A 17,015-nucleotide genomic window follows, 5' to 3' on the forward strand; every position below is an offset into this window, starting at 1 on the left:
CTCCCTTTCATGTACCCACCCCCCCCCCCCCCCCCCAATAAAAATAAATAAATGTAAAAAAAAAAAAGACATCCTCTGGAAACAGATGTTCAGCTATTTCCAAGTGTAACAATTAAAATCCAAGAAATGGGAGTAATAACAAATAAATACAAAAGGGTGCTTTCTCTTTAGAAAAACAGGATTTGATTTACCGACTTCCCTCCCCTCTAGGATCACAGCTCTGCCTAGACATGGGGTCAAGGTAGGCAGGAGACCCAGTTCAGGGCTAGTCTGTAAATCACTGTTTGGATGGGACTAGTCATTGCTTCATACCACAGCTTCTCCACCTACAAAGGAGGGCCCAGTGGGAGGAAGTCCGAGACAGCAGAGGACTCAAAGAATTCAACAAATTACCACTTTCTTTTTCTCCACACAGACATTCCAGCTCCGGTGTGATTTTCTTTCTTTACTTTCAGTGCCAGGATAGAACCTGGGTGGTATTTCTCCACCTTATTTTCCCAGCCCTTCTCTCACTTTCCCAGAGCCTCTTGTTCAACTGGGATTCTGTAGAAAACAGGGGCAGGGGCAGATGTCCCAGAGGTCTCTAGGCTCCTGAATTCCCCAAATTCTTGGCATTTTGTCATTCAAACTTCCTCTTGGGAAATAATTAAATCAGCTGTTTATACCTTCTGGCAAATGCATCTAAGTCCATTTGTCCCTTCCCATGGTAAGTTTAGTCCCATTTAGATGAAAGGTTTGGTCCTATTTCTGACCCCCTAGAAACCTCTTCCCCTTGCAAGGGATACTTCACAGGAACAGCCAATTGCTCAGAGTGAGAAACTGAGGTCTGGAGGATTGGCTGCCTTAGTGAGGAGTGGTAGAGACAGAAGGAACAACCCAGAGCCTCCAGAAGTTTCTAATACCACCTCTTCTGGCCCACCAGCCCTTGGGAGTTAAGCATATTAGACAAGTTTTTCCAGAGAAAATAGAACCAATAGATGCTTGCATGCATGCATGTATGTGTGTGTGTGTGTGTGTGTGTGTGTGTTTGTGTGTGTATGTGTGTAGAGGAGGGAGAGAGGAGAGAACTTGGTTTATTTTAAGGACTTGGCTCACATGATTGTGGGGGCTGGCAAACCTGAAATCTGTGGAGCAGGAAGTCGGGCTGGAGACCTACAGAAGACCTGACCCTGTAGTCTGTTCTTGCCACTGAAGGACATCTGGAGGCAGAATCTTTCTTCCATGGGATTTTTCTCTTAGGGCTTCAACTGCCTGAACAAGGCCCTTATAGAACAGAATAGTTTTTTAAAATGCCAAATTGGGGCTGTAGAGATGGGTCAGTGGCTAAGAGCACTGGCTGCTCTTGCAGAGAACCCAGGTTCGAATTCCAGCACCCACATAGCAGCTAACAACCATCTATAACTCCAGTTCCAGGGGATCTGACGACCTCTTCTGACCTCCTTGGGCACTGCATGACATGGGTGTACTTACATACATGCAGGCAATACATTCATACACACAAAGGTAAAAAATAAATAGAGGGGCTGGAGAGATTGCTCAGTGGTTAAGAACACTGGTTGTTCTTGCAGAAGACCTGGGTTCGAATCCCAACACCCATATGGCAGCTAGCAACTGTCTGTAACTCCAGTTCCAGGGGATCCAATGGCCTCTTCTGACTTCCTCGGGCATTGCACAACATGGGTGCACTTACCTACATGCAGGCAATACACGCATGCACATAAAATAATAAAATAAACAGAGTGCCAAATCTACTGATTTACATGTTAAAAACACCCCTGGACATGTCTAGACTAATGGCTGATCACATACAATTATCCACCACAATGAACTGAGAGGGTTTATCACTTTAAATCTCTAGGTCAGAGGTGAGGCCAAGGCCAAGGCCAAAATCTCCAAAAATCTGGACTCAGACCTCTTGCTGCCATCCCTCTGGGCCTGAGAGATGAGTCATGCTACAGGAGGAACCCAGATGGAACCCATTTCACTCCCAGCTCCAGGAAGGGGTGGAGGGTAAAGAGGAGGAGGGATCTCCCAGGATGCTCAGTTGGCTGAAGCTCAGTGAAGCCCTGCCTGGGCAGTGGGGAGGGAGCTGGTAAGATGTCACAGGGCCCTTTCTGAGGGCTTCCCAACAGTCATGGGACTCCCAGCCTTGCAGAATCATTCCCATATAGCCCTATTCCTTAGGGCTTGATGCTCTGGCTCTGTGGGCAGAGGACCCAGTGGCTGCTGTCACCAGCACTGTAGCAAAGGAAATCTGTGAGCTTTCAAGTCTACAAGGAGGGGATAGCCTTGTCCTTGAGGATGTGAGGGGCCTTTGCCTGACTTCTGGGAGGCTCCCGAGTGTGTCCACAGCTTCTATATACACTGCAAGGCAAGAGTAGAGTGGTCTATGAGGAGGAAGGGCCAAAGCCACAGGCTATTACAGGCCCAGTGCTCTCTGCCAGTGTACTGGACCCACCCAGAGTACTTCCCACAGTGAACACCTTCCACTAACACAAGCACCACTCAGGCACAACTTACTCTGCGTGCTCTGTTCAACACCTGCTCTCAGGCTCCTGAGCACTGTCCTGCTTCCTTTGGATCTCCTGGCTGTCCTTCTGCCAGTTTTCTAGAACAGTTTCTGGAGGCTGGAGGTATAGTTCAGTTGACTAATGTGCATTTAGCAGGCAAGAAGCCCTGGGTTTGATCACCAGCAAAACACACACACACACACACCTGGAAAATCTTCTGTAGTTCCATCCTGACACCTTCTCTCTCCTTTCCAAGCATGCCTCTTCCTCCTGTCCCTCTTCTGGCTCACCCAGCAGCCTCTCCTTGAGATGTCCCTATTCTAAACCATTTCTATTATATTATTTTTGCACTGTTTGACTGGGCCAGTTTCCAAGCAGCAAAAGCCATTTCTTGAGGAGTGAGAATTCTTAGAACAGGTAACTTGGATGCTTTTATTTCTGAGTTTCCATACCCAAACTAGCCCCCTCTGTGTTCTTGAGGGTCTCTGGGCCTGCAGCTTCCTGGAAACGCCTGGGCAAGCCTGCCACTTACAACTGCCTTTAAAGGACTTGGAAAACCTGTCTGCAGCTGAGAATAATAAAAGTCAGCAGATTGGCATGTCCTAGGAAAAGCTAAATTGACTGGAATTACTGAGTCTAGAGGCGCTGAGATTATGTGCAGGGTATGGAGTATACCCCAAGTGTAGAATCTCGGAACTGTGAGGGGAAGATGTACGGGCAGCCTGGGAAGCTGGAGGGGAATTCCTGAATCCTGGGAGCCCACAGAAGCTCAGTGGGAAAGAATACCCTGATGCCTCTGCTTGTGCCCTGTGTACCCCAGACTGGGCAGAACTCCAGATCCACTCAGGGTGTCTTTGATTCTATCTGATGCCCTTTAATAGGTAGAAATGTTGAGCTGGAATCTTCTAGAACAAGATGCCCAATTGCTTCAGCTCTCCAGTTCAAGAGGATGAAGGCAAGCACCGGCTGAGAAGTTTAAGTCAAGCCCTGGCTGGCGTTTTACTGTTCCTTATGTTAGGTGATCTGGAAAGGCTACGTTTAAGGAGATGTAGAGGCAGTAAGCTTCCTGACCAGCCTTCTTCTGCTCAAGAGCTGAACTTCTACACATTCTCTCCAAGGTTGCTTAGTACAGCAGTGCAGGGCATGCTAGGAAAGGGCTGAACCTACAATGCCTTGACACTAGCTGTGTCCAACCAGAGAGACTCCTGTGAAGGAAATCCAGGACCTGGGTGACCTGGACTCACTCACTGAATGGCCTCAATAGCCCCAAGTTCTTGGTGTTGCTGGGCTTCCAGGAATAGAGGCATAGCTAAGTTCTAATGGAGCAATGAGCTCATAAAACTGCTTCCTCCAGCTGGGTGTGGTGGCACATTCCTTTAATCCCAGCATTTGGGAGGCAGAGGCAAGCGGATCTCTGTGAGTTCAAGGCCAGCCTGGTCTACAGCGTGAGTTCCAGGCCAGCTGGGGCTACAAGGAGACTCTGTCTCAAGAACACACACACACACACACACACAAATCCCCCCCAAAACAACAAAAAGCCATTTCCTCCAATGTGAGTGCATCATTTCAGTCCTTACTATCTCCACATCCTCCTTTAAGAAATGATGTTCTGGGGGCTGAAGAAGTGACTCAGCAGTTAAGAGCAGTAGCTGCTCTTACAGAGGCTCTGGGTTGGGTTCCCAGCACACACATGATGGCTAACAACCACCTGTAACTCCAGTTCCAGGGGATCTGATGCCCTCTTTTGGCCTCTGCAGGCATTACATGCATGGGTGCACTAACACACACAGGCAAAACATTCAAACACATAAAATTTAAAAAATTTAAAATATTTTTAAAAAAGAAATGATGTTCAGGTGTAGTGGCACTGCCTTTAATCCCAGCGCTCAGGAGGCAGAGGCAGGTGGATCTTTGTGAGTTCCAGGCCAGGCAGGGATGGTGAGACCCTGTCTAAAACAATAACAACAAAAAGAAAGTGAAAAAAACATCACCCAATGTGCTCAGGACAGTGATGTTCCCCACCCTCACCTACCTCTTTTGCAAGGTTTGCCCCTGCCTCCCTCCTGTTCTTGCCACAGTGGAATGGGGCCTCTGTGACCCAGAAGTAGTCCTTCCATCCTACCCATGAGGAGGGGATCCAAGCCACCCCCCCAACCTAGGGAGCCTGGGGAAATGCTGCATTATTCACTGGAACAGAGAGGCTTCCAATACTTCTCCAGCTATCACTAGGTAGGAGAGCTCTTTGTAAGACCAGGTGCTGGCCCAGTCCCATGTGACTCTCTGCAGATCCTGCAGACCATAACTCCTCTCCCAGCCATTTGTACCTCCACTGAACATCTTAGCTCTGACTACAGCAAGTTGTACCCATGGAGCCATGTCTCTGCCCACTCTCCCTCCATTTCCCCAAGGAGAGAGAAAGGGGTTGGATCCAGGGTCCTGGGACCTCATACCCATTTTCTGGTGTCAGGGACCCAGGACCATAGCCAGAGTGGGCCAGTGTAACCATAATAGGCAAGGTGGTCAAGAAGCCCATCAGAAGTACCCTCAGTTAGCACTTCCTGGTTCCAGGGGGAACTAGAGAACTCTCCTAGGCATCCTCTGCAGCCCCAGCTCTCTTGTGTTCACTCATGTATCAGTGAGGAGAATGTAGGGTAGGGCTGCCAGGTGTGCTTTGACTACCACAGGCTACAACAGGGGAGGTACTGGGCTGGAGAGGTCCAGGGTGGGAATCTGGACTGTAAGGTCTAGGTGTTAGGTAGCCTCTCCGGGTCCTCCCTGCCTATAGTATCAAGGGAGGGAGTCCTGCTCTGTTCCTGTCCCTTTGACACCTGAGGCCCAAGCCCAGAGCTCCAGGAGGCACCACCTTCATGGCCCAAACTATTGAACTATGAGCAGGGGTGGGGGTCACAGGATGCACCTTCCCAGCTATGAGTGCCTGCTCCCTCCTGATGCCAGTGCATCCAAGGATCCCTTGCCTGGTGTCCTGTGGTGGAAGTGGTGACTCTTGGTGAAAGAGGGATGTCTGGTGAGCCTCCTTAGGCAGACTGCATCTTTGGGTAGCGGTTCCACTGGTCAGCAGCTGTGGAGTGGGGAGGGTCTCCTGGAGGGAACAATTCAGAGGACATGGAAAGCAGGAAGGTGCAGGCCTGAATGCCAGGTAGCTGAGAGTGCCAAGCAGGACAGCTGAGGAAAAGTCCCAATTAGGAAGTAGCAGGCAGCCCAGTCCCTTGCAGCTGCTGGGCCTGAGGGCTTGTGACCACTTATGAGTCCTACAGGGGAAATGGGAGTGGTGACTAGTGGACTTGCATATGACCTCTGGAGCCACTCTCAATCAGAAACAATCATGAGCTGGACTCTGAGTGGCTATGAGGAGCTCTGATCACTCACCAGCCACCAGTCAGTCACTCCTGCTCTTCTGGTCCTTTCTAGAATGAGGATGTTGGCCCAGAACTACAAGCTCCAATACGATGCGGAGACAGCCACACCACTTAGCTGAACACAAACGCCTGATATGGCCTCTTGGACCTCAGGCCCTCTTGGTGAAGGAGGGCGCAGATGTTGCTGGGGTCTTTCCCACTGGGTCTCATGCTACACCCACCCCTCACCCCATTCCAGGAGCTGTGCCTCAAAAGCAGGTGCTTGACTGCTGAATAAATAAGTCCATGTTGTTCTTTGTTTTTTTTCCTCGACTATATTTTCTCATTTTCTGCAATGACTGTGTATTGCTTTTGATAGTATTTTTAAAAACCCACTACTTGTACTTTAAATGATACTGTCCTAACCTTACAAACTATTTAAGGAGCATGGTGGCACACAACTATAATCCCAGCATTTGGGAGGCTGAGGGCAGGGAATTGCAAGTCTGAAGCTAGCCTGGGCTACATAGTGAGACCCTGTCTTAAAAACAAAAACAAAAACAAAAAAAACCACAAGTTAATTATTTAAAGAATTTATTTTATTTTTTGGTCTTTTTGAGACAGGGCCTCCCTGTAGCTCCAGCTGGCCTGGAACTCACTATGTAGACCAGGCTGGTCTCGAATTCACAGAGATCCACCTGCCTCTGTTTCCCAAGTACTGGGATGAAAGGCGTGTGCCACCACTCCTTTATTTAAGGAGTTTCAAAAGGGCCTGGGGATACAGCTCAGTTGGTGGAGTGCTTGCCTAGCATATATGAAGCCTTGGGTTTGATCCCTGGTGCTGAATAAACTGGGTATGATGGCACACGCTTGTACTCCTGGCACTCAGAAGATGAAGGCAGGAGGATCAGAAGTTCAAAGTCATCTTTGGCTACATACAGAGTTTGTGGCCAGCATAGGATACATGAGATACCCTGTCTTAAACTTTCCCCAAAACAAAACAAAAAATAAAACAAACCAGGGGACTGAAGAGATGGATAAGCAGTTAAGAGAACTTACTGCTCTGGCAGAGGACTCAGGTTTAGTTCCCAGCACCCACATGGCAGCTCATAACTGCCTCTAGTTCCAGGGAACCCAACACCCTCTTCTGGACTCCATGGGTACCAGGTACACATATGGTACACCTTCATCCATGCAGGCAAAACTCTCATACTACATAAAATAATAAAAAAATGAAAAAACAAAAAAGGCAAAACAAAAGGAGAAAATGGTTTGTAGACTAGAAATCCACACAAATTGGGTCTCTGTACCTGCTCTCGCTGCCAAGGCCCAGACAATGGAAACAAGCTGAGACTTGACTACCAGAACTCCTTTCAGTTCTCACAGCTTCACTGCCCATCTTCCAGTTTGTATGATTGGGAGAATGTAGAGAGATGCCCACCAAACTCAGGCAGAGTAACAAGAGACATTTGTTTTGTTTTTTGAGTCTCATGTAGCCCAAGCTGCTCTTAAATTCCTGATCCTCCTGCCTGCACCTCCCCAGTGCTGGTATCACAGGCATGTGCCACCACACCTTATCCCAAGTCTGCTTTTCACTTAGGGAAAACAAAAACAGAGCAGGGAAGATACCCAGAGAGAAATAGAGACTCAAAGAGAAGCCACAGGAAGTAGAGAGCGGAAAGGTGAGAAAATACAAGATGGACAGTGAGGAGGGAAAGAGTGAGGAGCAGCTCTGCAAGGGAGCTTTACCCTGTTTTCTGCTGCTGTAACAAAGTGTCCAAGACTGGTAATTACTAAAAACAGCAGAGTTTATTTAGCTTACAGATCTGGAGGCAGAATGTTCAAGAGCACAGGACATCTGGTGAGGGCCTTCTTGCTGTATCATAATGTGATAGAGGACATCAAATGGTGACCCAGGGCAAGCATGTGACATATCAGGTCTCTCTTCTCACAGAGCCACCAGTCCCATCAGAGGGGCCCCACCCTCATGACCTTATCTTATCATAATTACCTGCCAAAGGCCACAACCCTCACATGTTGTCATGAATTTGAGGGTTAGCTTTCCACCACATGAACTTTGGAGGACACGTTCAAACCATAGCACATGGGCCCCAGGCTCAAAGTGAGGCCACCTTTGCAGAACACACTTAGGTACTCCCTACTCTCAGCTGGACTCCTGTGTCTATTCTAGTTAAGATAAAGTTAGAAACATCAAAATGCCACATCCCTTTGAGCAGCAGCTGTCGGCAGAACTCCATATGGCTGCAGCAGCCAGGAGTCTGAGCTAATAAAAGTTAAAAAAAAAAAAGCTGGGACGTGCTCCCAGAGAGCCACGTGGGCACCACTCAGAGCCTGGGTGGGTGGGGTTGAGAGGAAAGCAGTGCTGTCAGAGGGGTTCCCCGCCCCTGCTCAGAGTGCCAAGGTCTCTGTTCTCATTTCAAACACTCAACTCTTTGAGTAATGGTGAGCCTGAGGTACAATACCCAAATCTGTGAACTCATATAACTGGACCCCTCCCCCTCTAGTTTCTCAGCAGGCCCAAGTCCTAGCGGCTGTGTCCCCTCCCCTCCAAAGGCATAAGCTGGACCTAACCTCCCAGCTTGGGCTTTGGGGATATGATAATGTTATCAAAAGCCCCAGAGAGGCCTTTCACCCCTTCCCATGTGAGGATACTCTGGGCCAGAAAGTGACCCCTCACCAGATGCTGAATCTGCTGGTGCCTTGATACTGGACTTCTAGTCTCCAAACTGTAAGAACTGGATTATGTTGTTGATAAGCTATCCAGTCTCTGGTATTTTGTTCTAGCACCTGAATGAACTAATATAATTCACAAGAACACAGAGAGGAAGATCAATGGTATGGACCATGTCTTGTGTGTATATGCCTGTGTGTGTACGTGTGGATGCATATATGTAGCTTTGTGTATACGCCTGTATGTACATGTACACATATATGTATCTTTGTATATACTTATGTGTGCACCCACGTTATAAATACCATGCCTGTGTATACCTCTGTGTGCATGTGCACACACGTTATAAATACCTGCATGTGCATGCATATATGTATCTGAGTATACCTATGTGTGTGTACACGTGTCTGTGTGCATACCTGTGTGCATGTGCACACATTTATCTGTGTATATATCTGTGTGTACACACAGATGTGCCTGTGTGCATACATGTGTGGGTTCATGTATACACACACATCTGTCTCTGTGTATATGCACCTGCACATATATACATGTATCTATGTGTATACCTGTGTTTATGCATATATGTATACTTATGTCTGTGAATACACACGTGTCTGTGTGTATACATATTTGTGTGTGCACCTGTGTATGTACACACATATGTGTCTGTGTTTATATACCTATGTGTGTACATGTATATGTGTCTGTCTATACATGCCTCTGTGTGTGTGGTTTCCTCATACAAGGCCCATAGTATTGCTCTTGGTGGGGAAGGTGAGTCAGCTGTTCAACAATTTCCACTTAGGAGTGGGGAATCTCCTCCAATGTTAACCCCACTTGCTGATGGGGAAGATATTTAAAGATACTGGTCACCTGGGTAACCCTTTGGTGAGAAGTCTTCATCTTCAGGAGTTGGTGTGGTGTGGGGAGCAGTTGCTGGAGCCTGAATACGAGGAGGGCTATCCTGGCCTGAGTTCAGAGTGGAAATACTTGAGAAGTCTATGCCAAGCAGACTCCCAAGAGAGCACACCAGGGCCAGGAGCCAGGGGAAAGTGTGCCTGAGACATTTAAAACTGCATCTACAGGGAGTTCCTGAAAACTGACCGTGTGCCAAGTACCTGGCCTATGGCTTCAGTCCCAGGACAGAATACATAGAAATGACAAGACACTAGAGGAAGGGTGACAAGGCTGCACCACCCTCACATCAGGGTGGAGACCAGGGCATGGCAGGAGCTCAGAAGAAAGAGATAAACAGCTTCTGGCAATTTCTGAGAAGGTGGCATTTATTCCAAAAAGTGGGTCCCCTCCCCTGCCCCACCAGACCATGAAGCCAGGGAGCTGGTCCAGCTATAAGCCCTGTGGCTAGCTTGGTCACTACAGAGGTTGCTGTGTCCCTGGCTGGTGTCCCTGGCAGCCATGGAAAGCAACAAAGCAGGTCCTGACATCAGAAGCCTCTGTATCTTTATCACTGGAAACACCTGCATGCATCCTGTACAGACTGGTGGATTTCAAAAAAGGATTCTTTGTGGAGGGACATATGCGATCCTGCAGAAGCTGACCAGAATCGGGGAGGCCTGGCTCTTCCATCAGTCTCTGCTCCCCTCCTGCCAGCTCAGCAGAGGCCCCAGACTACACCTGCCCGATGGGATTCTGTGGTGCCATGGAGGCTGGGCACCATGCCACTCCTCTCTCTAAGAACACCTCAGTCTGGCAGGGTGCCAGGCAAAGTCAAACTCGCAGATATTATGCCCAGAAATCCAACCATTCAGAAAGCAAATGTACAGGATCTCATGGCCGTGCTGACAGCTTGGTAAATGAGATGCAGGCTGAAGCAGGGCATCAAAGTGCATTCTGAGGACACATCATGATGACAGTCTGTACACATACCTCCAGAGCACAAAGACTTACCGAGGAACATCACAAGCCTGTGAGATTTCAACACTACACCCCAGACACTGGTGGTGGTGGCTCCCCACCCTCAGGAAGCATACGACCTTGTCTGTCAAACAAAAGGTCATCAAGGAAAAAAACTATGGATGATTAAATGCCTTGCACCATGGTGGGACCTGTATGCTAACTAGATGTCAGAACCTGGGCAGATGTGCTAGAGAAGGTGGCCTGGTGAAGGTAAAGGGCACGTGGTAGAAACAAGGAGGTACCATCATGAACAGCACACAGAACCATGAATTAAGGCACAAGCCACACCGAGGCAAGGCCAGTCAGGCAAACAGAACAGCTCTATTAGCAGTGTGCTACACTGGCAATAAAGCAGTCCAATGGGACTCTATAAGGAAGTAGGTGCCAGGATTTGATAAGTCCATGAGCTGAAATGACCCTAGTTTTTGGTGCTTTTGGGAGGTGGTGAAATCTTTAAGAATCTGGGCCTAGTGGGAGGTCTTAGAGTCACTGTGGGTATGTCCTTAAAGGTAACAGTGGAACCCTGCCCTCTTCATTTTTCTGTTTCCTAACGACCAAGAAGTGAGCAGCTTTCTCAGTCACATACTCCCTGCCATGATGTACTATTATCCCACTACAGACCCAAATCATCAAAGAAAGGTTGATTATCTCAGGTACTTTGTCACAGTAACAGCTGACTAACACAGCAGGGATGCCAGTGAACATGAAGAGATGGGCCACCTCAGCTGGGTGTATCCCAGGGAAACAGACCACTTACTCTGCTGTTCCATGAAGTAGGCCAACAACCCAGTCTGGAATTTTTGGTACTGAAAAGAAATTGCTGGGTTGGAGAGATGACAATGCACCTTCCGCGTAGCCCAGCACTTAACTCTTTCCTTGTCAGCCCACTTTTCCCCAGGACTCCTTAAAGATGGCAAGTCATATAGCCGGGCGCACGCCTTTAATCCCACCCAGCACTCAGGAGGCAGAGGCCAGGGATCTCTATGAGTTCAAGGCCAGCCTGGTCTACATAGTGAGTTCCAGGACAGCTGGGGCTCCAGGGAGACCTGGTTTCAAAAAAGACCAAAAAAAAAAAAAAGATGGCAAGTCTGAGCCCCAAATCTTAAGATGTATGGGGAAGCTGAAGGGCTAGGGGAGGGGTATGATGAATAGGGGTGGAGGAATAGCCTCTTCTATCCAAAGCTGCCTTCTTTCATCCTCATTAGCACCTACTCCAGACTGCTTCTGAACCAAGAACTCTGGTCTAGGCCCCAAGAGAAAAGTCACATGATCATGCCCCTAGCTCAGCTTTACCCAAAGTAGGCCAGTTTCTTCTGATTCTTATGGTTGCTGTAAGGTATATCTTGATTGGCAGTGCCAACACGATTTCACACACTTTATAGCATTTGCTCTGTTCAGTACCCAGGATCCCTCTTTGGGAAATGAGGAAACACAACTCACAAAGGTAATCTCTGAGCCCAAGGTCACAGCAGAGCAAGGATCAAAGGCAAGCCACTCAGACTTGATCCTTGGCCTCAGGCCCTTCTCAGTTCACACTGTTCCCAAAGGGAAGAGGATGGCTCTGTGATCCTTCAAGGCAACTGCCTGGCATCCTGCCTACACCCCTTGAACTGTTCCTGAGGCCTCATGATCTGTCTCTAATGAGTGATAAGCTGGAGAGTCTCCAAGCAAGAAAATACTCCCCAAACCTTACAATTGGCACCTACAGTGCATTTGAATTGCCACACATGGTTCTGGACTGTTTCTATATCTATCACCTGGAGCAAACCACATAGCAGGGACAATGGAAGTATCAGACAGGAGCAGTGATTCTAAACTCAGGCTCTGTAGGTAGGCTTCAAGGGCTCTGTGCATTCTCTGAAATTCTTTGTAAGATTGTGTATGGGTGCATTTGTCTTAGGAGAGTATGTGTGGCTCTTTCAGGGCCTCAGAAAGATCAAGGACTCAATTCATTGAGGATCACAGGAGTTAAAGACCCAGAGTTCCCTCTAGCCTTGTACATGCTCTGAGCACATAGAAATCCAGTGTCAGGGGTCAAGTGTAGCTCAGTTGGAAGAGTGTTTGCCAACAGGCACAAGACCCTGGGTTTGATCCCCAGTACTGAATAAACTGGGTGTATTCTATGCCTGTAATCCCAGCTCTTAGGGGGTAGAGGCTGGAGGATCAGAAGTTCAAGGTTATCCTCAGCTACATAGCGAGTTAGAGGCCAATCTGGGATATATAAGACCTTGTCTTGAAACTAAACAAAACAAAACAAAAAACAAACACAATCAAGTCTTGCGCCAAATGCATTATCAAATATACAAAGTACTGTGTGAATAGGGATGGTGAAAACTGTCCTGGTTACTGGGGTGGGCCGGGGGTGGGGGGGGGCTGGGAAAACAGGATTTGGAAAAGAGAGCCACTTCAAGGTGCTGCACAAATCTGGCTATTCCTCTAGTTGGTTTCAGGGTCCTAGAAAACACCCCTTTCATTTGTGATGGGCTCTTGGATATCCTTGGGCTCCTCTCCCACATGCCTAAGGCCAATGACCATTTCCTGGAAGGCCCTGATCCCCACATTCCAGGCAACACAGGGCAGTTCTCCATGTCCACAGTCCTCATCCATCAGCCAGAAGGCAAAAGAGCCCCAGAAAAGGGGGAAGTCTGATTAAGCCCGTCTCTTTCCATCAGCCCTCTTAGGCCTGTGGCTGAAGAGGTGCTAGAGATCCAAAGACATACAAGCAGAAGATCCTGCAGGGAGAGACTCAGGTTCCCTAAAATGTGATGTGCAACCATACTAAATGCCAAAGCATGTGCTTCCTCCTGGAGACCTGCAGGCTCCTCTGGTGGGCTTCCAATACATGCTTGCCAAAGCTGACTTCATTTTCTAACTGGCTCCCCAAGAAGGGCTTATCAATTTCTTCCACACTTTGATAGTCTCCAAAGGAGCCCTCCCAGAACTGGAGAAACAGCATGCTGATTATCAGCAAAACCATTTTAACTGTCTAGTGTGCAAATGGGTTACAATGGTTTGGAAATTTCATTTTCTGTTTGAAAGCAAAGGAGTTACCATGGAGGCCATACAAAGTTGGCTTCCAATTTTCAAATGACAGAGAAACATACAGCACTAAAGTTATGTGGTGTAGAATGCCATCTTCTTTGATGATTCAATTCAGGGAAGGCACCTGGGGAACCAGCAGCCTCTGGGGCATTATTCTGAATGTTGTTTGGAAAAGCAGAGGCAAGGATGGAAACCCAGCATCTTCCCAAGTCCCCAAGCCTCTGCATCTCTCTTTGCAGTGCACACCTTAGAAACAAGCTCCAGAGAAACATCCCATCACAGTTAGGGTGTTGGGGAGGGGACGCTACAGAATCTAGGGGGATGTGGATCCAATTAGATTCGGGGAGCTCCTCCCAGGAAGTTGTTCCTATCAGTAATGAGAAAACAAAGGTCAGCTAAGGTTCTCCCTTCCCCAACTGCGGTAGACTGCATCTCTACTGGGGTCCTTGAAGAATATAGGGCCTGTGTGAGTGCCACAAAGCCAGGCCAAGACAACCTGATGGACGTTTTGCAGGGCAGCTATGCACCCTCCATATGTCTCTCCAACTCAATGAGACCTGTGGCACAAGCTACCCCCAAAGAAAACCAGAGAGGAGAGCAAGCCAGAGAGGTGGGTAACAGCATCAGTCCCCAGAGGGAACTGGCCAGATCTGCAGTCTGCCCCTAACCAGTGGGTCGGGACCACGCTGAGGGCAGAGTGCCGGCAGCCTGCCTTCCTGTTGACCAAGAAACCAAACCTAGCTCCGTTCTCGCCAAGGTTTTGGTAGGGGCTCATGGCCTGGACCTGACAAAGTTAGGGGAGGTGAAAAATCTCCCTGAGCCACAATACAGAATATCTCCAAGTGGCAAGCGACCTGGGGGCTGAAATCTCATCAGTCCTAGGGCCATGCCTCAAGAAGCTGCGTTTAGCAGATAACTGCGCATCCTTTGGGGACCCCCGGAAGAGGGTGCCGGCCAGTGGGCAGAGAAGAAGAAAAAAACCAGGGCCAAGACCAGACGGCACTTTGGTTCCCTCTCCCACCAACCATCTCTGGAGACTTGTGGAGGAGAGAAGCAAGCACAATAGTCTAACAGGTCCCCTTCACCAGCCCCATCGGGTCAGCCTTCCTCCGCCCTAGCCCGAGGCCCCAAATTCAGAGGAGCGCTGAGGCACCTGCTGTCAGACCACTCCATCCCCGTGGAAGGGGTCCCTGGGGCGGTGCCTCCCAGCGCTCCGGGCTTCCCTTGGCAGGGGCGGGGCGCCCTCTTCCCGCACCCCCTCCCCGCGCTCACCTGGCGCAGGTGCTGCAGCAGCGTCCCCGCCTCCTCCCGCCGGCCCTGGCGCATCATCCGCAGCAGCTCCTGGACCATTCCGACACGCCGGTGGTAGGGGGGTAGCCCTGCGCCCGCGCGCCCTGCCTTGTCCCCGGCGCGCAGCAGCAGCGACGCCCAGAAGTCGGGTCGTTCGCGGCGGGGGCCGGGTGCGGCGCCGGGGCTGGATCTCTCGGCCAGGCTGCCCTTGGTCTGCCGAGTGCCCATGCCGCCGCCCTCTGGGGCTGTGCGCGCCGGCCGCGAGGCCACGTCCCCCACCCGCCGCTCGCCTCCTGAGCTGCAACTTTAGAGGAACTGTTGCGCGCAGGCGGCGCGGGCGCGGGCGCGGGGCGGGGGCGGCGATGACCCGCGCTCCCCTCGCTCCTCCCTCCGCGCTCCCCGGGCGCGCTCCCCCGGCGCTCGCCGCCGGACCGCTGGCCCCGCCCCCTTCACGCCCCGCCCCTTCACGCCCCGCCCCGCCGCCCTACCCTCCGCCCTTTTCTTCCTTGGTCCAGCTTCGGGCCGGGGGTTGGCCTCGCCGTGTCTTGTCTCTGGCGCTGCGCCCCCTACCGGCCACCTCACTGCTCCCTTTTTGGTGCGCTGGCCAAGGCGGGCAAGCCTGGCCTCCGCACTGGGTCACTACCAGGTTCCCCAGATGCTTTCCGACCGCGCGTGAGGGTGAGGCCGGCAGGAGATGGTGAGCGGAGGTCGGTGTGCGGAGCAAGATGGGGAAGCTGTGGAACTTGGGGCCTCTCCTAGCCCCAGGTTTTCTCAGGGTGGGCTCCGCTGAGCATCTGTTCCTCAAATTGTGCATCATCACAGGCCAGGTTTCAGACTCTCGGGCCTGGAGATGTGCGTTTCTAGTGATGCATAGCTCCTTGGAGCTCCGGTGGTTTGTGGAGTGTGGGTGGTCATGGTGGTTAGTTCATGGACCCAGACCTGGAAACTCTGAGTTGTGTGTGCGTGAACTCCTGCATTCTTACTCTCTTACACTCCTGAGAGCCGTCCTTGAGGTCCTCCTGGTAGTACAAGGCAGAGAGGTGGCTGCATGTTGCACATTCTTGCTGCTTATTCCCTGGGTTCTTCTGCTAGACCCCTGGGGTCCCATAGTGCTTAGAAAGCATACTGGGGGTTCTGCCAGACAGAAAGCTAAGGCACTTTGGGACTTTCCCTGTCACAGACACCCTTGGTGACTGTCCTGTTCTCACCGGTAAGAGAGGCAGGAATTTCGTGAGTTCTCTTCTATTCCAGGCACTGGGTACTGCTTTAGGGCCCAAGAACACGTGGAATGTAGATGCAAGAGAACTGGATCCCAAATCCTAGAGAGCTGGACCCTGTCACTCACTGAGTCATGAACTATCAGGCAAGCCTTCAGCTTCTAGATTCCTGGCTTCTCCTGGCAGGTTGGGGTAGTAATTAGATCAAGAGTTGGGAGGGTAAAGTAGGTGAAGACTATGTGTGTGGCATGTGTATAGGCCAAAGGACAACCTTGGGTGTTGTTCCTCAGGTGCCATCTACTTTTTAAAAAGTGCATATGAGTGTTTTGCCTGTATGTATGTACACACACCCATGTCATGCAATGCCCCTGGAGACCAGAAGAAGGCATCAGATACCCTGGATCTGGAGTTTAGCTGCCATGTGGGTGCTGGGAAACCTGGATCCTCTGCAAAAGCAGCCAGTGCTTTTAATCCTGAGCCATCTCTCTGGTCCCATCTTTTTTTTTTTTTTTTTTTTTTTTTTTTTCTTACTGCCTGGAACTCCCCAAGGAGGCTAGGCTGGCCAGTGAGCCCCAGGGATCCACCTGTCTTCTACCTCTCCAGCTCTAGGATTAAAAGTGAATCCCACCCTTGGCTTTTTTTTTTCTGTCTTTTTGAGACAGGGTCTTCCTGTAGCCCCAGCTGACCTGGAGCTCACTGTGTAGAAGAGGCTAGCCTTGAACTCAGAGATCCACCTGCCTCTGTTTCCCAAGTACTGGGACTAAAGGCATGTGCCACCTTGCCTGGCTTATCTGTTTTTGAGACAGGGTCTCATTACATATCCCTGGCTGGGTCTGAATCTCAGTATGTAGACCAAGCTGGCCTTGAATTCACAGAGATCCACTTGCCTCTGCCTCCCCAGTGCTGGGATTAAAGCTGTTTTTCTTTCTTTCTTTCTTTCTTTCTTTCTTTCTTTCTTTCTTTCTTTCTTTCTTTCTTTCTTTCTTTC

The 17,015-nt window shown here is 49.9% G+C and overlaps 1 protein-coding gene across 1 annotated transcript in view; it reads right to left on the reverse strand.

The window, feature by feature from the left end:
* The window catches only part of Lrrc75a (leucine rich repeat containing 75A), a 48,790-nt gene extending 33,569 nt beyond the window's left edge, over positions 1-15,221 (reverse strand). The window contains exon 1 of the mRNA XM_008847118.3: positions 14,793-15,221. Within this exon, the coding sequence (XP_008845340.1) occupies positions 14,793-15,038 (246 nt within the window). The 5' untranslated portion in view covers positions 15,039-15,221. The remainder of the gene's footprint in view (positions 1-14,792) is intronic.
* Positions 15,222-17,015: the final 1,794 nt, after the last annotated feature.

The sequence above is a fragment of the Nannospalax galili genome, unplaced genomic scaffold (genome assembly GCF_000622305.1).
Source record: "Nannospalax galili isolate Female #2095 unplaced genomic scaffold, S.galili_v1.0 scaffold1283, whole genome shotgun sequence".
NCBI lineage: Eukaryota > Metazoa > Chordata > Mammalia > Rodentia > Spalacidae > Nannospalax > Nannospalax galili.